Source organism: Drosophila eugracilis, unplaced genomic scaffold, assembly GCF_018153835.1.
Source record: "Drosophila eugracilis isolate 14026-0451.02 unplaced genomic scaffold, ASM1815383v1 contig_498, whole genome shotgun sequence".
In the NCBI taxonomy this organism is placed as follows: Eukaryota; Metazoa; Arthropoda; class Insecta; order Diptera; family Drosophilidae; genus Drosophila; species Drosophila eugracilis.
The window spans coordinates 415,643-439,631 of record NW_024573369.1 but is presented as its reverse complement, the minus strand read 5'-3'; the positions used below and the strand labels follow the sequence as shown (position 1 = coordinate 439,631).

The 23,989-nt window shown below is 44.6% G+C and overlaps 4 protein-coding genes across 7 annotated transcripts in view; 3 read left to right on the top strand and 1 right to left on the bottom strand.

Annotated features, from left to right (window-relative positions):
• Window positions 1-10,028, top strand: part of LOC108105335 — a 107,041-nt gene extending 97,013 nt beyond the window's left edge. For both annotated transcript variants that reach the window (XM_017211828.2, XM_017211829.2), the window contains 5 exons: window positions 1,232-2,325; window positions 2,396-2,623; window positions 4,659-5,520; window positions 5,580-6,265; window positions 6,328-10,028. In XM_017211828.2, the coding sequence (XP_017067317.1) occupies window positions 1,232-2,325; window positions 2,396-2,623; window positions 4,659-5,520; window positions 5,580-6,265; window positions 6,328-8,553 (5,096 nt within the window). In that variant the 3' untranslated portion in view covers window positions 8,554-10,028. The remainder of the gene's footprint in view (window positions 1-1,231; window positions 2,326-2,395; window positions 2,624-4,658; window positions 5,521-5,579; window positions 6,266-6,327) is intronic.
• The window catches only part of LOC108105340, a 41,416-nt gene continuing 20,190 nt past the window's right edge, over window positions 2,764-23,989 (bottom strand). For 2 of the 3 annotated variants that reach the window (XM_017211834.1, XM_017211835.1), the window contains one exon: window positions 2,764-3,955. In XM_017211834.1, coding sequence (XP_017067323.1) covers window positions 2,910-3,842 — 933 coding nt within the window. In that variant the 5' untranslated portion in view covers window positions 3,843-3,955 and the 3' untranslated portion in view covers window positions 2,764-2,909. Of the gene's footprint in view, window positions 3,956-4,648; window positions 4,699-23,989 lie in introns of those variants that run through there. The other variant, XM_017211836.1, reaches the window with a different exon arrangement.
• LOC108105337 (myb-like protein X) lies at window positions 15,185-18,871 on the top strand. Its single transcript, XM_017211830.2, has 2 exons — window positions 15,185-15,737; window positions 16,669-18,871. The coding sequence occupies exons 1-2, from the start codon at window positions 15,452-15,454 to the stop codon at window positions 18,687-18,689; spliced, it is 2,307 nt and encodes a 768-aa protein (XP_017067319.1). The 5' UTR covers window positions 15,185-15,451; the 3' UTR covers window positions 18,690-18,871.
• LOC108105339 lies at window positions 19,341-21,611 on the top strand. Its single transcript, XM_017211832.1, has 5 exons — window positions 19,341-19,828; window positions 19,959-20,351; window positions 20,411-20,886; window positions 20,960-21,105; window positions 21,167-21,611. Exons 1-5 carry the CDS (start codon window positions 19,400-19,402, stop codon window positions 21,469-21,471), a joined length of 1,749 nt encoding a protein of 582 aa, XP_017067321.1. The 5' UTR covers window positions 19,341-19,399; the 3' UTR covers window positions 21,472-21,611.

The window sequence follows — 23,989 nt, the reverse complement described above, 5'->3', positions numbered from 1 at the left end:
CGAGTGCCGGAGTACGTGGCCTGGCTGGCCCAGTGTGGGAGTTGCTGTTGGCTTTCTGGCCATGGCCACTTGGCAAGTAACCCACACGATGCCAGAATTACTCTTGGCCAGAATTGGCGGCTTTCTGGCTTTGATCGCCGCCTCCCTTTATCTCCCTCCCCTCTATCCAGTCGCAATCCCAGTCCCACGCCACAGAAATTGACGGTAATCGCGAAACGGAGACCTGACGGCCATGGCCAAATCCTGTTTGTGCTGCCGTTTTGGCCGACTTCATCTGCATATGGCCCACAATTGCTGGCAATTAACTCACTTGGCCAACGCCACATAATTGGTAATGTTTTAGAGGGAATGACGTCAGCCTACGGGGCGACCAAATACGGAATGTCATCTATCATTTTTCAAGTTCAATTTGTTTTCTAATTTTTAACCATAACAAAAATGAACACTGTATTCGAGTACCGTGACTATAAGATACGCGTTACTGTTTTACACTATTTAAAAATATTCATTTTGCTAGTGGAAATTCACAAAGCGCCACCTATTGTCGGAGAAAGCATGTTGAGTAATTTGACTTGAGTAGTGAGGATACTGGCCATGTAAGGCCTTATAACCTAAATTTCTTCATAAAAAACGATAAGGCAGCGGACGAACGGACGGACAGACAGACGGACGGACGGATGGACAGACGGACATGGCTCAATCGACTTCGCTATTGATACTGATCAAGAATATATATACTTTTTAGGGTCGGAAACGCTTTACTCTACGAGTTACGGGTATAAAAATGCTGTAAAACAGCCAAAAATGATTTTTTTATGGGAAATGTTTTTTTTTAATGTTTTTTAAATTAAAACAAAATGTAAAAATTAAAAAAGAAAAAATTTTTTTTTCAAAAATTTTGTAAGGGGTACCCCTTGCCAAAAAGTGAAAATTTGAAAAAATATTTTTTTTGAAAATTTTTTATATTTTGAATGCAGTTTTTTAGATATTTTTGTTCCGAATTTAAAACTGCAAAGCTTTTTAGTTTCCCACCATCAGAAACCATTTTACACTCTTCTGAATGGAAGAAAATCCGACTTTTCCCCTTTTTTTTTTTTTTTTTGGTAATTATCTAAAATAAAAACATAAATGTATTAATTTAAACTAAAATATTAATATTTATACTTACTCGTGTTTATATCTTTATGTTAAATATATTTTTTATACTTATGTTTCTTTTCCGCCTTTCCAGATGAACACAAACTGAACTCTGGCTCATGGGAGGACACCTTGGACGAGCCGAACCACCACCACCACGCCCACCACACGCACCACCAGCATCACTCGCACCTCAGTCAGCGGCCACATCAGCACAACCAGCAGCATCACCAGCAGCAGCAGCAGCAGACTTCGTTCATTGGATCACCGCCATCTAGTGCTAGCATCACCACAGCCCAGTTGCATAGTGCGTTTAGCCGGCGGATTGCTGAGCAGCGGGAGCGGGATCAGCGTGATCAGAGGGATCAGCGGGACGCAGCGGGCTGCACCGCAGCCACAATTGCCGGCGGAAGCTTCAGCGCCAACGGTGGCCAGGCTGCCGTTGGTGTCGGCGTTGGCAGTAGCAGTAGCTGCGGCAGCAGCAGCGAACGGGACACCAAATCGCCCTGCCGCGAACGAGATCGGAATCTCGACCGGGACAGGGATCGTGAAAGGGAACGGGAACGGGAGAAGAACGAAGAACAAGCCGAGGAGGAGGTTCTCACCGAGGAGGAGCAGACCAGCAGCAGCGTGAGTTCGCTAAGCGCCGGCAATCAACGCAATTCCCAATTGCGTTCAACCTTCAACAAGGCCAAGCAGCATTTGTCGTTTGACAAATGGCGCACGGCCGCCACCGGAAGCGCAACAGGTTCCGCATCCGCCACCGCTCCGGGATCATCATCATCCACTGAGAACAATAACGCCGCCAGCAACATGATTATGCGCAGAGCGAGTGCCTGCACGATGCCATCGAATGGCGGAGGAGGTGGAGGATCTGGTGGTGGGTCTCAGCGGGATGAGGCCACCACACCGGGTGAATCGCCCGGGGGACGTTTGTCTCGCTGGTTCTCAATCAGGCGCGGTTCGTCGCATCAGTACGATGTGGGAGGACGTGATGGACGCCATTCGACAGCCTCCAGTTTCGATACGCCCGATTCGGCTTCGGGTAATTCGCAAAACACGGGCAAAAATGGCTCTGGCTCCGGGTCGGGAACCGGCGGAGTAGCCCTAGGAGCAGCGCTGGACGCCGCTTCGCCACAAAAATTGGCCAATTTGGGAGCCAGTAAAATGATGCCCGGAGTGCCAGAGGTAAGGCGAAGATTCTTCTTTTCCAAATCAAATCCTGGAAAATCTCAAAATTTGATTCTTCTTTTTGCAGTCGGAGGATGACGAGGCCACCGCGAATCGTTTTGATATGGACCTGATGATGACGCCGGGGAGTCGGGCCAATGGAACAGCTCGTACCGCCCATAATCGGTTGATTGTCCCCATGCTGCCGCCCGCCCCCGCCGGTTTGTCCCAGCAGCAGCTGAAGAGGCGCCACATTGTGGCAGCCATCGTGCACAGTGAGAACTCGTATGTGGCCACCCTGCAGCGACTAGTCAATGTGAGTGTTTAAGCAACTTTGATTATAGCCACTAAATCGGTTACAAAATCGGATTATAAACGAGTATAGCTTACCGCATGCCAATATAGTAACCCCTTGATCCCAAGAATCCAGGATATATAGTAGATTAGATGAGAAGGTTTCCATTTTAACTTGTAACTTTTTAATTTAATCGAACTTTGAAAATTTAACAGATCTAGTTAGAAAGTTTCGACCAGACACTGAAGTTGGAAGTAGGATCTGATTTCTGGTTTAGATATAACCTTTTCCGAGATGGAGTTTACCTTTAGTCGTCCAAATTATCCAGATACTTGTAGAGATCGTCCATGACCTGCACTGCCTCACTCAAGTATCCATCGGTATTTTCCAAATCGTCATCTGTTGGCAATTCCTGGGCTTCCAAATCGTCTGCGCCGCCCGACATGCGATCCCCTTCGGAATCGAAAGACACTTCGAATGGGAAACAGGTTTTGGGCATCTCGAAAACGTGCGAGGCGAACTCCCAGTAAAATTGTTCCTCTGGCTCCACCGGTTCATCATCAACCGATTCATCCTGGTTGATATTTGCTTTCTGATCAAGATCTTTCTGTGATCCCTCTTGGGGATGTTCATCGGAAGCTTCCTGTGATCCTACCTCTTGGGGATGATCATCGAGAGCTTCCTGTGATGGGTCTAAAGAATGATCATCGAGATCAGCTACCTTTTCAGGTTGGTCATCGAGATCGTACAGATAGAAAGTGGGTCCTGGTCCCGGTTCCCTCTTTAAGGCGGTGGACTTTTCGGATGATAAGCTGACCCCCCGGATGAGTAAGCTAATGTCTATGGGCAACATCATATAGCATTCGCCAGTGGTTTCGTCAATTTGAAACTTTCCAAATTGCTCGGCATCAGATTCCTTAACGAGATTCACTTCGTACACCTTATCCACATCCCAGCGGGCGAGATCCTTCCTGTTTTCCCGATCGAAACGTTCGCAATCAGAGCATCCCATTGCATCTCCATTACGAACCACCATAAACTTGTGTAGTTTCGGATCCTTAAATTGAACGTAAGTCTCTGGCTTGTCAGCTTCCACAAAGAGGCGAACACTATCGATGGAGCTGAACAAGGCCGCCATCCTCCAGTCCGGCTCGACACCGTCTTTCAACACGTCCTTCAGCTGCTCCTGAAGCTTTTCCATTTGCTCCTTTGTCAGGTTAAGATCCTTCAGGTCCGACATGGTTCTTAACGTTCCAGATATCCGATTGGTCTTCTACAAAAATATATAGGATGTTGACTAGGTTGGGGATATCGTTATGAAGTGATGTGTGATGAAGTCCAGAGGGTCGGAAACTAGATGGGGGAGAAACAGAGAAGTTATTAGCTCGGAATGAAAGGATACTAGATGGAAGCTTAAACTAACTGATAGTAAAAAGAAAGTAAACCCAAGCCAAAGTCAAGTTAAATCTTTCAGTAGCTTACATAATATCACTGCATGCCTTTGTTAGTTAGACAACCTTAGATAGCCCTTAGTTAACCACCGACTAATGTTAATCTCATATCAAATCATTTGATCTCTTTACATGCCATCCTCTTCCCATATGCCATAACTGCCGATTTCACCGTCATAAAACAACCAACCAACCAAACAAACTAACTAATCACACTCACTAACTCTAACCCACTAACCAAACTAACTAACACACTCCGATCTGAACCCAAATTCATATTTCACCCACAAGTAGTTACAAAATTAGAAAAACCACGACACTTGAATACTCTTTGAAAAACAAAAACCAGATTTAAATCTAAGCCCAAAAAAATAGAAAAACTGTGTGAGAAAACGCTAGAAAATCCGGCGCAAAGAGCTTGGTAAAAACTTTTAACTTAAGGCGTTGCACCAAACCTTTAAAAATTAAATAAATATTTGCAAATTTAAGATGAAAGTTAGATAGTTTTCCAAATTTATTAAGAAAACCCCAAACAGTCTGGTGTAACTCCTTGAAAAAGAGTCGTGAAACCCACTAAACAGTCTTAATCTCTTACCATCCAACAGGATTACAAGAAACCGCTGGAGGAGTGCAGTCCGCCGGTGCTGAATCCGGTCAAGATAGCCACCCTGTTCCATTGCCTGCCGGACATCCTTCATTCGCACAAGCTGTTCCGCATTTCGTTGGCCGAGTGCGTCCGGAATTGGGATCGCGATGAGAAGATTGGCGATTGCTTTGTGAACGCCTTTGGGAAGCCACAGCTCCTGGAGATCTATTCTGGTTTCATCAATAACTTCTCCGCGGCCATGGAGTTGGCCAAAATGGAGGAGAAACGCAAATCGGCACTGGCCGACTTCTTTAAGGTCAAACAGATCAGTGCCCATGATCGATTGTCGTTCTTTGGCCTGATGGTAAAGCCAGTGCAGCGTTTCCCCCAGTTCATACTCTTCCTGCAGGATCTATTGAAGTACACGCCGCAGGGCCACCACGATCGGATGTCACTGCAGTTGGCCTTGTCGCAGCTGGAACTGCTGGCGGAGCTGCTCAACGAAAGCAAACGGGAGGCGGAGCAGTACCAGGCATTCAAGGAGATGCTTGGCCATATCTCGGGCACCTTCAATGCCCGATCCCTTAGCTTGAGTAGCGTCAGTGTCAGCGATTCAGCCGGTGGCAATCGGCCGAGGTACTTACTCCGCGAGGACAATGTCACCCACATGGAGTTCAATCAGGCCGGGTTCATTGTCAAATGCAAACAACGTCGTCTGCTCCTGCTCAACGATAAGGTCATCTGTGTGTCGGTGGCGCCCAAGCAATCCCACGATTTCGGAGCCACCGAGAAGCTAACCTTCAAATGGATGTTCCCGGTGAACGATGTCGAGATCGTGGACAACAGCACGTCGGCTACGCTCTCGAGGATTCTCACAGCGGGTAAGGATTCAAAATGCATTCGTATACCATTTGAAACTGACTCGAGATTTGATTTCCAGGTCTTAACCGTGGCGGTAGCTTGAAGTCGAATGGCAGCAGCGGGGCCAATGGCAGTCCATATGCCAACAGCACCCTACCAGGTCATGGTGGCTCCTCAGGCTTCAGCGGCTACGGGGATCCGCACAGCTCGCCAGCTGCCCAACTGACCAACGGGGCAGATAATCTGTGCAGCGAGATGAGCACCCTGATGTACGACTATGAGGTGATCTCCCGCATCCAGGATCTGGTGTCCAGCTTGAAGGGCAGCTACAAGGAACTGAACGCCAATACCACACGCAACGTGCTCAATCTCATTCAGGGCTCCATTCAGCGTAAGGATGAGGAGATGGCCTGGGTGGATTCCTGCTGTCTGCAGCTCACTGGACGCCACAAGTCCGGCAAGGAGGAGACCTTCACATTCCAGACGCAAACGCCGTCGGTGAAGAAGGAATGGATCACGGAGCTGCGTCTGGCCCAGCTGGCTCTCGATCCGAACAATTCACCGGCCTGGGAACGTGGTGGCTCTCATCCGCAGCCTGCCCATCATCATCATCATACGCTGCAGCATCCGCACACGGGAGCGGGGGATCCCCGCCAGACGCAGGAGCAACTGCAGCTGCAGGAAGCCGTCCAGCAAAAGCAGTCGCGCAAAATGCCACTCTTTGTCAAGGCGATGCCTGTCTACAAGTCACAGCATCAAACCGAGGTGAGTTTCCTTATCTCTAAGCCTTTAATCCTGATCCCTAATCCGGTCTTTCTGTTTTCCAGGTGCGCTGTGGATGTTACTACAGCATCGCCAATGACACCAAGCAGAGCGGAAATGCGCGACGCCGGCACAAGCAGCTGAATTACCTGTGGATGTGCAGCAGCGACGGAACCTCCTCGCACATCACCGTTCTGGCCCAGCATCCTCAGCAAGCGGGCAATCTCCGCGAGGCTGGTTCCTTTGATCTCTTCGAAACGCAGGTCTCTGCCTTGGAATTTGTCAAGGGATTGGATCAGTTGAGGACACGCGATGAGCCGGCCAGTCTGCTGGGCGATCTGGTTTGGCTGGGCACGGATAGTCGTAAGATTCTGGTCTACTCTGCTAGGAATCCAGAGCAGGAAGAGCAACTAGGCAGCTATTCTGTACCGGGAGCAGTGCAGCGGATTCTCTACCACTTCGATGCCGTCTACGTGGCCCTGTCAGGGGCCACGGTGTTGATCTTCCGACGTGGAAACGATGGTGTTTGGCAGCTGAGGGATCCACAGATCATCCGTTTGGGAGATTCCGATCTAATAGTGCCCAGTCTGCTGCCGATCAACATGTGCATCTACGCCTCGTGCGGCAACCGGGTGTACGTGATGAACGCCCTGAATGGCGAGATCCAGCGTAGCTTCGAGGTGCAGCACGGAGCCAGTCAGCAGGTGAATCTGATGGCCCACTCGGGTATTGGTCTGTGGATATCGCTGAAGAACTCCACAATGCTGTGCCTGTACCACACGGAGACGTTTAAGCACCTGCAGGACATCAACATAGCCTCCAGTGTCCTGCGGCACGATGGCAAAAAGGAGCAGCCGCTGAACAACAGCTCGGTGTATGTGACCGCTTTGATGGCCTGCAAGGGACTACTGTGGGTCGGCACCAATGTGGGCATTGCGGTGACCATTCCGCTGCCCCGACTGGAGGGCGTGCCCATCATTAGCGGTGGCATTAACATGTCCTGCCATGCGCATTTTGGACCTATCACCTTCCTGCTACCATTGATCCCGAAGGTTTATCCCGCCTACAAGCCACCGCCCGTGGGTGCAGCTCCGCTGGTGCCCAGCATGGGCGATGACCTCCAGCTGCCGGCCATCGATGCGGATCCCAAGATCCAGGAACTGGACGATGGTGCTGTAGTTCTGCGACGCGATTTGGTCAAGGAGGAAGTGGCTGCCACCAATCACGGTGTAGATTCGACGGCCTCATCACCGCGCAGCTCCAAGCTGGATAAGCAGAACTCCTTGGATCAGAGCCTAACAGCCAAAATCCGCGCCTCGCTGGCTAATTCACCAGCGTTCCACCGCAAACGGTTCCGCGATGATCCCAATAGAATGTCCAAAACTCTACCCCGTGGCCTGGGAGCCACTGCAGCCGGCGGTGGAGGAGGTGTAGGAACCGTAGCTGTGAGCACAGGAACTGCAAGTGGAAATACCTCGCAGCATGGCGAGCACGGCATCTGCGATGTTTACGGCCTGTATGGCAAGCTGATATTTGTGAAGGAAGACTACGATGCCGAGGACGGTAACCAGGGCAACCTTATGGACATGATGTACGAGGGAATGCGACGATCGGATCCCGAATTGGCAGCTATACCCGGCAAGGTGTGCACCCTGGACAGACGTTTGCGGATGAAGGCCTCGCGTCCGAGATCACTGGACCTATCCAACTGGTCGGTGGACTCCAAGTCCTCCAGCCTGTACACGTCGTCGGGCAGCGAAGAGAGCATGGGCATCCGGCACTTTGGCGGACGATCCGTGTCCCGCAACAGCAGCAGTGCCAGCCACAAGACCTCCGGCACGGGCAGTGATCTGGGCAACATATCCGAGAATGGCCTGATGACCACAGCGGATATCCATCACCATCAGCAGCAGCAACAGCAGCTGAATAGCTCAGCCAAGCCGGAGGAAATGAGCAGGCTGGGTACAGTGAATCAGGGACTGGACAAGCCCGCCGCTGCGGTGGCCACATTGAAGCGGAAACAGAAGCAGAACACCAAGCAGCAGCAGCAACAGAACGCCGATGGACCAAGGACAGTGATTACCCTGATGGGTGGACGAGGCTATTGGCGTCAGATGTGGTACAACGGGGCGGGTGGTTCGCCCAGCCATAAGAACAGCAGTTCCGGCGGTGGTGGTGGCAGTGGATCCAACTCTAGTGGCCAAACGATGCAGTCGGGCAATCCCAGCTGCTCTCCGCTAACGGCCAACTCCAATGACGCCCACATCGTGGTGTGGGAGAAGAAGTTATAATCGCAGGAGCTGGTGTGCTGCTGCACCCTTCAGCAGCATCCCCACCAGCACCATCCGCCGCTCACCGAGCTGTGGCGCCGTGTGGGCGAGCACCATCAGCAGCAACAGCAATTGCAACAGATGCAACGCCGTGGACGTGGACGCGTTCGGTTCCGTGGCTCCTTCATTCAGCGAGATCGCAGTGCCGGCCACGATGGAGGATCGGGAAGCGGCGGTGGAGGAACTGGAGGATCGGGTGGCATGTTGGGTGCCAGTCTAAAGCGACTGACCAAACTGAAGCGCGGCGGCAGCCTCAAGGAGTTCTAGATTCGCGTGTACATTGTTTTTCGAAATTTAGTTAGTAGCTCGTAGGATTACGTTTAGGCACAAATCACGGCGGCCACCCACATCCCTTGATTTCTTTTTGCGTTTGCTGTAAGAGGAAAATTTCGAATATATTTATTAGCGGCCCTGTGGGCATTTCCAAACCAATTCGGAGGTTCTATTAGCTCATTCATTTCTTTCTAATAAAATCATTTAAAATCTTAAATTAAAAATTCAATTAACAACTGTCAAAATTTCGCAATTTCGCAAGTAAAACTTTCAAAGTTTTAAGCTCAAAAATCATTATAAAGTTTAAATATTTTCAAAATTCTCTCTTTCTCTTTATATTTCTTTGTTAAAAAACCAAAATCATTGAAAATCAAAGTTAAATTAAGTTCATTTCGCAATTCATTCAAAATCCATGTGAAAAATTCAGCAAACTTTCTCGGAAAAGCTAAGTTTGACTCTGATTTGGAACCGGAATTGGTCACAGGGGTGTATAAACAGCGAATGTTTCTGGTTTTCTTGATTTATGTAGAATCCTAGAGCTTAGTCAGCTTTTTCTCAAACTCGAACAGCCAACTATCTCCCTGCGTTCTCTATTCATGCGTTAGAATGTGAAACTTAGCCCCTAGAGAAATGTTTTTTTTTTCATCGTATGTAGTTCATAACTGAATATCCAAATATACAAGTGTTTTTTTTTCGCTAGTTCTTTAAGGATAATATGTTACTTAGGCTATAGGACTAGGTTGATAAGAGATAAGAGCACACACACACACACACACTCACACACACACAAGAGAGCGGCCAAGCCAACAAGCTAAAGGGAAATAATGTTGTCTGTACAATAAGAGATCAAAAAAGCGAAAATTAATTGTTAAAATATTTGGGAAACTGTCACGAAGAAGTAGGCCTTTTGGAAGGTGTATATCCATGACCATGAAAGATTTCCCCTCTTTGGTTTTTCTTTCATTCTGTTAACCCTTTCGAAGTGGAAACTCTGAGCAGCTGGCAGCACTTTCCTTATGTATGTATTATATAACGAACCTAGAATTAATCGTATTCCCCATTATTATGGATAAAAACCAATTTGTAGTACTCTAATGCCTGTATTTGTGAACATTTACAAAACATTTGCAAACAAGAAATAATATTAAAAACAAAAAACAAAAGGTTTTTTTGTCTGTCAAGTAAATTTATATGTATACAAGAGTAATGAAGCGAAGAACAAGGAATATATCTTATATATATACACAAAAAAAAAAAAGAAAACAGAACATACTTATATACGATTTACATCTATTCAAATATACATGTGCGTGTGTACGACAAACATATTTAGCTAAAAAATAATAATAATAATAAAAAAAAAAAAAAAAAAAAAATGAAAAAAGATTGAAACAAAATGTTTTATCGAAGATATTTTTTGTGAACGATATCTTTTGGATACACATATAGAAGTCAGGCATAATGCAATTATGTAACTTTTTATATATCATTGTGCATATTTACACACACACACACACACACACACACACACACACAAACACATAAGCGTTAACGCACTCATCGACATATATGAAAATAATATATATACATATATATTTACCTATATATCACAACATATTTACGGGTTCCCCGGGGAGCCCACATGTACATGTACTTGGATGGCATATTATTCGGCAACGCTTGTGAATTTTGTCTATCCACAGCGAAACCAGTTGCTTTGTCGGTGTTATACAACAAAAACAAACAAAAAAAAATGAAACAAAAAAACAGAAACAAGAGCATTGTATGTATTCAAGAACAAAGAAAATGTATTAAAATATTACAAAAAAATATATATTTACTGTGTGTTATTATTTAACTCAAAAACCGGAGTGGGAAACTTGAATTGGTTTATAGTTTCGAAATACAATCAATTTTCAATGGAAAGTTTGAAAAGAGCGGCTCTAATTTGAAAAGTTTTACAGCATGCTTTTAGGGCAACGTTTTAAATAGCTTACAGTTTTAGAGTAACTGTTCAAAGATAAGTGGCATTGGTTTTGCTATAGAAAAATAATGTGATTTCGAGTGCAAAATAGTAAAAAACAAATTTCACATTTTTGATAAGGACCAACATCGTCTTTTTTGTGAAAAATGCCAAAAAATTTTCTTTTTCAACTTTGAATACAAATCTGTTAAGAATTAGAAAACAAGCTCATCGCGGTATTAAAATCTATATTTGGACCAATATTGGCTTAGTTATGAACATAATACGTCGTTTTTGGGCAGAACTCGGCATGAAATAAATTTCACATTTTCGATAAGGGGTATCATCATCAAATTTGACTAAAAATGGCCAAAAACTAAGATTTTTAGGTGTGAATCCAGTTTTGTTGGAAATTTAATAACGAATTCAACGAGATATAGCATTCCAGATTCGGGTTACTATTGGCTTAGTTATGGGGATAATACTATAACTCAACAGAGGAAAAAGGGAGAAACCGAATTTCACATTTTCGATAAAGGGTAACATCGTCTTTTTTTGCTAATAATTTACAAAAATTTAGATTTTTAGGTGTGAATCCAGTTTTGTTGGAAATTTAATAACAAATTCAACGAGATATAACATTCCAGAATCGGATTACTATTGGCTTAGTTATGGGCATAATACTGTGACTCAAAAGAGGACAAAGGGAGAAACAGAATTTCGCATTTTCGATAAGGGGTAACATCGTATATTTTCGAAAAATTCCTAAAAATGAAGATTTTTAGGTGTAAATTATGTTTTGTTGGAAATTTAATTACCAACTTGACGAGACATTACATTCGATAATCGGAGCATTATTCGCTCAGTTATGGACATGCTGTCTTGACTGTCTTGTGAGGGGCAAATCGGGATAATCCAAATTTCGCATTTTTGATAAGGGGTACCAACATTCAAATTTCCGAAAAAAGGCGCAAATTTGACTTTTTCAACTTTGAATGCAGATTTACAAAGGACAAGAAGACAAGCATTTCCTGGATCTATATTCCGATTTTGAACCGTTATTGGCTGAGTTATGGGCAAAATACTTTCATTTTGAGGCGTACTTTGGGAGAAGGCGATTCTCGCAATTTCGATAAGGGGTACCATCATCCAAATTTTCGAAAAATGGCCCAAATTCGACATTTCAAACTGTGAATGCAGTTTTGATAAGAATAAGAAAACAAGCTCAGCGAGGTATTACATTCCATATTTGGGCCATTATCGGCCAAGTTATGAGCAAAATACTGGCGACTTGGGGAGAAAAACAGGAGTAACCAATTTTCGCATTTTCGATAAGGGGTACCTATCATCCAAATTTCCGAAAAATGGCCCAAAATTTGACATTTCAAGCCGTGAATACAGATTTGATAAGAGTTAGAAAACAAGGTCAACGAGGTATTAAATTCCTTTTTCTGACCACATTTGGCTAACTTATGGACATAATAACTGTCATATTGGGGGGGGAAAGAAACAAGAACTCAAATTTCTCATTTTCGATTTTCATTTCATAAAAATTTGTTAAAAATGGCCAAAAATCAAGATTTTTAGCTGTGAATGCGGTTTTTATGGAAATTTAATAACGATTACAACGAGGCATGGCATTCCATAATCGGACAATATTTGGCTAAGTTATGAACTAAATTCTAATGTTTTTGGGCATAAAACCTTTTCTTTTTCTTTTTTGTTTAATCTCCATTGGAATTTCAAAAAGTGCAAGGAATACTGAGAAGTACAATTGCAATTGCTATTTTAATAACTTAATCCGGAAGCTAAGCTTTCACTTTGCTTATTATTTTGTGCACAGCAAAAGGTTTAGTTGCATTTTACATAACCCCAAATGACAATGCACATGGCAGGGCGAAAAGCGAAAGTTCGTAATGCATTTATAATATTGCGAGTTTGCAGAGGTAAAAGGGAAATACCTTCAGGGCATCGAGTGTAAATCAAATCGAAGAACTGGATTCTCATCATAAATGATGATCATTGTGATCATTAGATGATTTTTTCAAATCACTTAAGTCGTTTTAGGTTGGGAAAGAAGTTTTTAAAATGCAGATTTGGCTTCTGATTTATAAACCAAAACCAATGTTAACAGCTTTCTTTGACTTTAGACAAACTTTAGCCAGAAAACCAACCTCATTTCCTAACTGAGCTTTTCAAACTTATCTATGCGTTCGTCCTTGGAAAGCTTTCAGGATGTTCTGAACCAGGAAATGTAAGCATTTGAAAACCGTTGGAAGCTCTACTTTGTATATTGACCCAGATTTGAGTTGAGTTTAAGCCATGGCATTAGTTTTGCGTAAGGGCCAAGCAGAAAACTGAAATAAACCAACAGAGAAAGAGCCAGCCACTGGCGTGCCAAATTGATATTATCAGTAATGAATTAATAATGCCCAATAAGCGAGCCAGCCAGTCAGCCAGCCAGCCAGCCAGTTAATAATGACCAGATGCCGGCGGATGCGACGATGGATGGACCATTCATTACATAAACGAAAGCACATTGCACCGCACCGGCGGCTTATTAGTGTTAATTGTTGGCGACACTTTTTATTTCCATTTTTGTTAAATTCATTTTCATTTTCAATTTGATTTCCATTTAACATTTTACATTTCGCTTCATTTCACTCTCCGCCCGTTCAGCCTTCCAACTTGGCAAGTGTCTGTCCCCCTTAACGCTTAACAAGATTGCAGTTCGAGACTCTCTATTGGCCATTGGCCATTGGCCATGCATTTGGCTGATAAATGAGTCTGGGTTAGACATTATGCAATAGCAGGGCCCTAAGGCGATTGGGACCGACCACCGGTAACCGAAATAGCCACCGAAATACGCCGACATCCAAATCAAATGATGTCCAAATAGTTTTTGTTAACTTGGCCATAACATAAACTCATTAAAAGGTAAAAAGAAAACACAATTTACTATCAAAGAAATGGGTTTTTTAATACCTTCAAATGTTTAAATTTGGACTGAAAAGTTGTTTATTTTTGATATAATTATTTAACCCTGCCCATGGTACCCAGAAAACTATTATAAAAAATAAAAATAACTTTGAAATCCTTAAAAAAAAAACAAATAAAGATTTCTAACCAAACGTACGAAAGCAGCAACTTGGTTTATTGGCCAATTGATACTTGGGAAAAGGGCGGCTTAGGGAAAGGGTGAAAACCAACAGAGAATAGTCGGGTGACAGTGGCAGATGGGACAATTGGATCGATAAATCAGCGGTGTTTGTGGCAACAGCGTCGGCCATAACCGTAACTCCCGTCGGCTGTAATGGTTCCCAGTTCGAAAATCACAGCACTGAGGAGTCCATAAGGCCATGACCTGCCCCAAGTGCTTTGCGTAACAACACCAACAGCAACACCAAAAGCAACAACAAATGTGCCAGGGAGTCCAGAGTGTGGACTGTGGACTGTGGAGTTTTGTTGTTTTTGGCTTTCCCAGCCAGTCACGATCGCCGCAATTTTCTTGTCACTGTCGCCCCAAAAAAATAAAAGAAAAAAACGCTCGGCACACGCAACAAAGCAATGCAGCATCAACAGCAGCAACAGCAACATCAACAGCAACTGCTGCAGACACAGCAGCAACATCGACTTAAAAGACAAATAAACAAAGCGGCGGTCACAGTAAAAACTCCAACAACACGAACAGCACCACTAACAGTAACAGAAACAGTAACAACAACAGCAAAAACAAAAACAAAAACAGAATAAATGTTGCTGCGGCAACAACAGCAACTGGCGATTTGCCGCTGCTGATAAGAAGTAAATTGTTGGAGGAATTTATGGGGGAATCTTTGATACTCTAAGTAGGGGTTTTAGCCCAATAATAATATGATAAAATTATATAAACTCCTTAAGAAAAATCAAGAATTAATGTCAGGTAAATAAAAAAAGAGTAAAGATAGACTTTACTTTAGTTTAAATGAAAACAAAAAGACTTTAAAGAAAAAATTCCCCTTCCCTTTAAGCACTGAAAACTATTTTAAAGTTCCTAAAAATAATGAAAAAGTTTAAGTTTATGCTTTAACTAACTCATAACTTTAATCTACCCCATTTTTGGGAAGTGTACAAATAGTTTGCTATAGCAAAAACAGCAAACAGCCGCAACGAGCGACAATTTAACGAGGTTGCTGCTGCTGCCGTTTGATGTTGCTGTTGCTGTTGCTTTTGCTATTGCTATTGGTATTGCTGTTGCTGCTGCTGCTGCCTTGTCTCCCAGCAGCAACATTTTGGCCTCTGCTGCCGCCGCTGTCGACTTCTTCGGCCGGCGGTTTCCATTTCATTTTTAAGCTAACGCTCGTCGCGTTCAGCGTTTTAATATTTAATTGTCGTCGATCGCGAACGGTTGTCATTGCTCCAGTACGAGGAGCTCTGAATAAGTGGAATTGCCATTTGGATTGCCACGGCTATACCGTTACCGCTGACTCGTGAAGTGATCCGCGAATTCCTCAAGAGCGCCACCAAAACCGCCTTGCGTCCGCATTATCAGCATTTTTGTTCAGTGATCTTTGATTCTGTTTTTCATTTTTTTTTTTTATTTTGATCATTTGAGTGTGGATTTTAATCTAACAATCAGTGGCCATGATTCCTTGGATCGGTTTAAGTCTAACCCTAGTGCTGGTCCTTTGCCCCCTGCAAATATCCTCGCGCAGCTATAGCAATGGCCTGATCTTCTACGAACTGAAGTCCCACCAACCCTATTTACCGCCCACGGTCAGTGTGTCCCGGGGTCGTAACCTGGCCAGTGTTAAGTACTCGGAGAAGGGTTCCATCTGGTCCACCTTTGGACAGCCCTGCGAGTGCAACGGACCAACCTGCGGATGCTGTGCGGGTCTCAAGGTCGATCAATATAGATTCGATCAGAAAGGTGAGAAGAATGTGCGGGGTTATTGTGAGATGGGAAAAGGGGGATAATTAGAAGAAGTTTAAGGGACATCTCTAGGCCTTCTCAGCAGGACTTACAGTATCCTTGAATCGAAGAAGTTGTCATATATCAGAAGTTAACAAGTATAGACTCCGTTAAGGAATGTTTTTGAAATAATAATTTGAGCAGAAAACCTTTCTAAGGTTTGTGAAAAACCCCAAGAAATCTGTGAAATTCTATTCTAGTTTTAGGCTAACAAACAAGCTTTAGCGATGCTTTAAGTGTTAGTTCCTAAAACGAATCCGAAGAAGGATAGAAGTTGCATTCCTTCTAACCATTCTTAGTCTTTACTACATAGTTTTCCCTCATTGCACCTGCTTTTCATTCGGAGAAAAACCAATCAAAAGGTTTCCCTTTCAGCAGGCTGATTAGCCTTAATATCTCAATAACCAGTAATAAGCACTACCCAAGTTATACCCTTTCGGGCGAAGTAATCCCCTAACCATATGATTATGCATAGATTAGGATCACTTAACCTGGTCGGAATCATGACTCCTGGCCTAAGGGTAGATACCAGCTAGATAGATATATTTTTTTTGGGCTGGATTCCAGGCCGATTTCCTTGGCCAAGAAGAAACCGATCTTGGCCGCGAGTTTTGCGGCGCATGCCGGAGACTACAATGCGAATGCGATCGGCGGTTTCCATTTCGCTCCGCTTCGCTTCGTGACATGCCAGCATTTGCCAATCAAAATGCCACAAATTGTTGGCGCTTCCAGCGTTGGCCACCCCCTCATCTATGGTCCGCCTGGGATCTGTCGACAGTTTGCCACCCGCCACTTTCATTCATTGAATGGAATCGTTTCATTGTTGTGCCTATCTGAAATTTTTTTTGTATATTCAACGTTTTCTTTCCCATTTTACCTCTTTTTGCAGTTTGTGCCAATGTAAGCTTTGTGCCCCAGCTGGAGGAGGCCCAACTGGAGGTGTATCTGAACGGAAAACCCTCCTCGAAGTATGGAATCTCGGTGCGAAATCCGGCGCCCTTCTGCATTCCCGTCATGATGGGCGTACCCATGGCCATGTGCGTCCAAATGACCGATGTCACTATGGTTGGCAACAACCTGAACATGTGCATGGACTTTGTGGTGCGTCTGGCCACCACGGATCTCTTCGAGATGCACTTCCAGTGCATGCGAATGGGCCTGGATGGCCTGCAGTATGTCGATAAGAATGGCAAGCCTGTGCTGCCAGCTGGAGGAGGACAAAGCGATGATCCCGAGGAATACGAGTATGCTGAGCTGGAAGATCAGCCGGAGGAGTATCCATCGCAAGAGGAAGTCAAGGTGGAGGATCAATCGAATCAGGGATATCAACCAGAGAAGCATCAGTCGCAGATCAGTGATCAGGCTAACGAAGATCAAGTGGAGGAAGCAGAACCTGTAGGTTATCCAATCTTGATAAAGCCCCAGGCAGCGATTGATCAGCAGAAAGAAGACCAACCTCAGAAGAATCAAACACTGATCGATCCTCTAGACAAAGAGGAGGATCAACAAAATGAAGAACAAAGTTATCAAACACTGGGTCAAATCGATCATTCGAAGGATGATGATCATAAGGAAGAACCAGGATATCAAACTGAGGAAAAACAACCCGAGGAGAATCAGCCAGAGAAGATTCAACAACTTTCCGATGAAGATGAAGAAGATGAACCAACGGGCTATCCCTCCCAAATCCCCAAAATGGAACCTCCTAAAATTCAACCAGAACATAATCTTTCCGTAGATCATCACAGTGAAGATGAGAAGAATGAAGAGAGTGAAGTTCATCAGGAGGAGGAGGAAGAATTCGAAGAGGCTGAACCCCTGCCAATCGAAAGTGAAATGCTAATGGCCAGCGATCAGGCAGAAGAAGCACCTTTCGAAGACGAGACCGAAGAAACGCCAGCAGAAGACACGAAAGAAAAGGAAGACGAGGCGGAGAAAGAGACGGGCATGGACTCCGATCAAGAGACACCTGACAATGACAATGGTTATGGCGAGAGTGGCCCGAGGCCAAGTCAGGTAATTGAAACAATTACCAATTCAATAAAAGCCACTGAGGCGCCCACAACAACAACAACAACAACAACAACAGCTTCGTCGACGACAACAACAACGAAAATACCAACAACAACCACAAAAATACCAACAACGGCTACGACATTTAACAAGCCAAACATTGTTGTTATTGATGACACGAACAATGGGGAGAAGACAGTAGAAGACGAGGGCGAGAAGACAGCAGAAGAGGAGGCGGAGAAAGAAGAGGAGGAGACAGCTGAGGAAGAGGAGGCCGAAGAAGAGGAAGAAGAAGCGACAACAGTGGCTGCTGAAATGGAAAACGATAGCGATAATGAGATAAACGTGGACGATGATGATGATGATGAGGTGGAGAAAAAAAACCAGGTGAAGGAACCCCCCAGCTATGTGGCAAAAGAAGAGACGAAAAAGGAAGAAGAAGGGGCGGAAGAAAAGGTCGAAGTGGTAGAGAAAAGCGAGGAGAAAGAGGTGAAGACAGGTCATGAAGAAAAGGTCAAGCCAGAGGAAGCAGCAGCTGAGGAAGAGGAAGGAGCGGAGGCAGAAGATGATAATGAAGAAGGAGGAGAAAATGACGAGGAGGAAGAAGAGGACGCTGAAGAGGAGGAGGCGGAGGAGGATGAAGCCGATGCCGAGGACGAAGAAGAGGCTGCCGAAGAATCCACTGAGCCAGCAAAGCTCGAAGAAAGCGCTGTGAAAACTGAGGAAAATGCCTATGGCTATGGCTATGGCTATGCAAATCCATATGGAAATGGGAATGAAAATGCCAATGAAAATGATAAAGAAAATGAAAAGGCGACGCCGGCAGCCAAGTCGTTGTCCCGACGTCGACGTCTGCGCCATCGCCGCCTGCCACGCCCCCTGAGGAAAGCCCATTAAATGCCCCTCCTTAACTTAATTTATTGTAATTCGTAATTCGTAAATCGTAATTCGTAATTCGTAATTGTTAATGAATTGTTAATGCTAAACGTTGAAGCCTGTTAATTAATACGTATTTATTGTATTTATTGAAACCAACTCAATGCCAAACTCAAGCGAAATAAATGATAATTGTAATTTAATAACTGAAATTCAAACTTAATAGCTGGGATCTTACAAGGCCAGCATAGAGCAGAGGAAAACTTGCGAAAATTTGTACTTTTTCGGTAATAATCTGGTAAGCCAAAGAGAAACTTTTGGTAAGTTAAATGTAATCACAGTTTGGTCAAACCTAATAGTTGCAAAATCGAAAGTTGTTAATAATAGCTATTAAAAACAAAGTTCGCCTAAAAATCGATCCAAAATATAAATCCCTAGGGTATAAAAATAGAAAATCTCCTCAGAATTGCCCATCATCTTGGCTTTGCTCCATCACTTAAAGTTCTGAGTGGACCCAGCACCCCTTTCCCCATTAATTCCTTGCCAAATTCTAGTTGGCTTAAATTCTAAGTAGCGTCATTATGTCCTGGACAGGTAGCCTAAACAGTGGGGGAGTCGGCTCCCTGCTCCCTCAACTCCGCCCCTGGCAGCGGATTGAGTGGAAACCCTGCTTCCAATCGCAAATCTTCAGGGATTGGGGCGTCTTCTACACACGTCGCCATCAGAATCGCATGGCCTTGGAGAGTTTCGGTAAAGCGGTGACCGTCTGCAAGGACCAGCGTCTACATCCCGGTCGTCTAACCTGCCCCATGGCATCCAATGCCGCCAACTCCCGCCGTGGCAGCTGTTTGGATGACGGCTTGGCCGATATGGGAATCTGTCGTGACGACTACAAGTCCCTATTCCTTCGCGGTCGCTGCCATCGTACGATGGCTCGTCCGGATCTTGCTCTCCTCGATATCCAAAGAGCCCAGCAAGCCCTGGAGATGATGCTCAGCCATCGGAAAAAGTCGAATTCTAATGTTCCTCGATCAGCCGCTATCGTTGCCGAGAAGTGCGATGACCTCTTCGACGCCAACGAATTCGAGAAAACCCTAACCACAGCCTACATGGAGGGCCGACCCTTTGGCCACTCCAGATTCCAACTGATCAAGCATCGGGTAAGTGGAAACCTAACTTTCGCTCTGAATTTTTCAGTTTTAAAGAATTCGTTTAGGAAAATTCTTTAAAAGGTACTAAAAATCACAGGTTTTCCCCTTAATCACTAGTTACCCCTACTGCCACCCTCAGACCCTCTCCGTTCTCGAAGACACCCTGGGCGAATCATTGCGACCTTTCATGCAACAACACATAGGAGTCTTCGAGGAGGTAAGCCGGCGGGAGAAGGAACTGGACGTCTCCGAAACCCGCCCACTGTGGAAAACCCTAAGAGACCGGCAGCACTGCGATGTACAGAGTGTCCTCGACAAGGAGACAGTACAGTGGACACCATTGCAAAAGGCTCGCCAACAGGCGAGTGAAAGACTGTACAGCTATAACTACATGGGTCGCAGTGCCATCGACGTGGCCCTTCTCCGGCAACTGCGCAGCGACAGCAACTTCCTGGACCCATTGAGGATTGCCACCACGCCCACCATGCGCCAGATGGGCGAGGAGCAGTACTCCATTGTCAGGCGGTTCATGGTGAGTTTTAACCCACGGATTACCATTAGGAAAACCATTTATCATTTCTAGCAAACTAGAAAATGATGCAAGCCCGTAATCCGCTGTACAACCGGCGGCATGTAAGGCAGCGTCACGGGAGGATTGATGAGCAAGAGCTGCGTCGGCGCAGGGAGGTGCACCTGTTCCACACCCAGCACCAGATACGACGCGACTGCCTGAGGATGTTGCACGAGGTGCACAGGCGAAGGCGAGAGGGAAATGTGGAGAAGCTATCGGACTATGTAGAGTCCATAATGTCGGGATTCATAGAGTTAAAGAACCATCGAGCTCTGCCCTGGAAATGGGAACTCCTCAACGACATCTACAACACCGTGGCCATGGCCTACTGCGATCGCTGCGCTGTCCCTGCCAATGTTAACTTTCTGGAGGCCAAGAATCGACCTACTCTATATCTACTGCAGCCGGAGAAGGTGCGCGACATAAACATTAGCTTTGGTGGGCCTAATATCTATCTGGAAATCGAAAGGGAAGAGGAGCGGCACAGTCGTATCAAGTGAGTGCTTTGACTTTTGAAAAACTTATCACTAAGATCAGATTTCTATATCTTCTTTTTATCTTGTTCTCAGCCAGAAGCTGGAGCACCTGGAGGCACGACTGCGCCACTCCCGCTATCCCATCGAACGTTCCTATTTGTTCTTCGAGATCGCCCGCTGCCATTTCAAGGAGTCGCGTTTCGACAAGTGCTTGGTCGTAACCCGCAAGTCCTTCAAAGGTGCAAGTTAACCTTAACCCCTTATAGCCTATCTTTAACCCTACTAACTAACCCCATCTAGAGGCACGCAGCTGCAACTGCCTGATTTGGATGTTCAACAGCATTTTCCTAGGCTGCCAAGTTTATGCCGTGCTAAACAGATGCGAGCAGCTGAAGGAGTCCCTGGCCAAGGCTTACCGCTTGGCCACTGAACTGAAGGCTCCCAAACTGGTGGCCTATACAGAGTTGTGCATCAATGTCAACGCCTACGATCTGAGCATGCGGCAAGTTCGACACTCGGATATATCACTAAGAAAACCCCGAAAACGAAGTCCCAACGGCTTGAGTACTCAGGCATCAGTTATTAGTCTAGCTTCCAAGTATTAGTTACTATAAACTGTTGCCCTAAGGTCTTAATTACTAATCATTTTAACCATGATATAGTATAGATCTTAAAGCAACTAGTTTAAAGTATAGCTACTGGTTTTTACCATTTGATTTGTAAATAAATTTTTGTGGTTAACAAATATTTTTCTATCTTTCTAAGCTGATTTTCCTTTTGAAGTTTAAGCTATTTTCCTCAGTTTTAGATACTTAAACTACAATTTGAAATAGAAATTGGGTTAACTGCGAATTCTCCCACGCTAGCACTTCGTAACAAAAGTGTTGGATTTTCACAGCATTTAGTGTTGGCCCAAAATGTTGCAATGGCTAAATTAGTAAGCGCAGCGCGGGAATAAACCAAAAAAAAACAACAAAGAAAACTACAAAGAAAGGGGGGCCGGCCATTAGGGCCGTGAAAAACAATAACCCCACATAATCGGGCAATATTATATAACACTCAAATGCCAACGGCCAAAAGCCAACGAAATTATTTAATTATGTAGTTTTTATCGTCTACCTTTACCTTTTGTGGCGGCGATTATACGACAATTATTACAATATTTATTTATAATTTTTAATTGCTTTTATTTTTCACATCAGCCGCGAATGTCTTTTGTATTTTTTCGTCTTTTTCGGCTTTTTTGTTTTTGTTTTTGTTTTTGTTTTAAACTTTGCATAAGCAGGGGAGCAGCCAGAGGCGTGGAGAGGAGGGGGGCTTTTCGACTATTACTCTTCATTTGTATGCCAGCGGGAGTGTGGGTGTCCACGCTTTTTTATTTCGCTTTTTTTGCGGAAAGAAAGTTATCCGACCAAAAAATACAAAAAAAAAAAATACAACAAGAAAAAACTGTGAGATGGACTGTGGGGCAGCCGCCAATTAAATGTTTTGCTTTTGCCGCTTTATCGTTTTTGGCAATAGCGCAACAAGCCATGCGAAGTGTCGCCGAAATGCGACCGAAAGCAATAAATAAGCACGAAACAAGCAAAGTCCAGCAAAAAACCACCAAGCCCGCTGCATTTCAATTACATTTCCGCCCAGTGCGTGCCAAACTGTGCCGGCTAACTGCCGGAGAAATTGCTAAGTTTTTAGTTCCTAAACTGCTTAATATTCCAAAGGGCTTTGAAAATGTTTTTCTTAAACGATTTTACAATCGCAAGGAAATGGAAGAAGAACTCTAAGACAAGTTCTGACTAATATGCACACATTTTAAGTACCATTACAAGCTATATCAGCTAAGAACATTTAAAAAAGAGTTTTGATAAAGTTAATAATCTGCTTTAGTTTTAAATTATGAACATCTACTCTGAGAAGTTGACTCTTCAACTATTTTCAGTGCAAGAATTTATGAGCTATAACTCCACAAAAGTTTAAGAACCAATAATATTTTCTAATATTATAATCATTCTTAAACTTATAATACTTTTAATGTTCTTTCCCTAACTAATCTAGCAACAAACCAGTGCTGTCATAACTTTGATGCACTCAGCAGTTTGAGCCGCACTTGTTGCTGTGTTCTACCTGCGACCTAGCGCTGCCACCTCGAGCCAATTAGCCAGCACTCATACGCCCTGTTGCATGCATAAACAGTACTCCAAATCAACGCCAAGGGGCGGTCGGGGCAACAGGGCAAATGGACGGAGAAAGAGCAACTGAAACAGCAACTTTCTGCGGCTTAAGCACACACACCTTACACTGATATACACAGTGAGAAAAAGGGGGTTGAGATATCAAAAGAAATATTTTAAATTTCCTCCTATTAATATATCTTATCTAAACTTTTAGTGATCCTTTTTCCTTCTATAATTATTATTCCAATTATTGCCTTTCCTCCCAGTGCATGTCCATAAAAAAAACTCACATGGCCAGGTGTGGCTGGCGTTTTCAGGCGCAAATTGAGTTCAGCTGGCGCTGAACGTTGACTTTGTGTCAACTGATAAAACACGAAGGGAAAAGTGGCCAAGTTGGGGGTGGGGAGAGAGCACAAAGGACCACAAGGACATGGTCAACGTGCCGCCAAGTGCCACCGAATACGACCGGACACTAGGCTAATTAGCCGGACTTTCCCTGTACATCGCCCTATGTTCAGACGTCAACTTGGCCCAAAGACAGGCCTCAAGTTTACGCCTTGGAACAGTGGTGGGCGGAAAACTTGTACAGGTCTAAGGGGAAGTCACTGTACAGGGAAATTCTAGCTTAACCTTAATTAGCAAATAAAATAACTCACAATTTTATTCCAGGAGTAATTAAAGTACGTTGATTTAAGTTATAAACTCAATCAGATGCAAATTCCGTGAAACCCAAAACCCTTTTCATAGTTTAATCCCTTTAGTGCTAATGAGAACATGTTCGAATATTCCACCCACGAGTGTATGCCCAAAAAAAACGGTGCGTATCCTGCCGCGACTGTATCCGCCGCTGCCTCCTCTTGCTGGCGCCCCCAGCAGCTCGTAGAGATCCCGAGATCCGAGTCTCGGAGCCGAACTGTTTATGGTGCTTCGTGCATGGGGCAGCAGGCAGCAT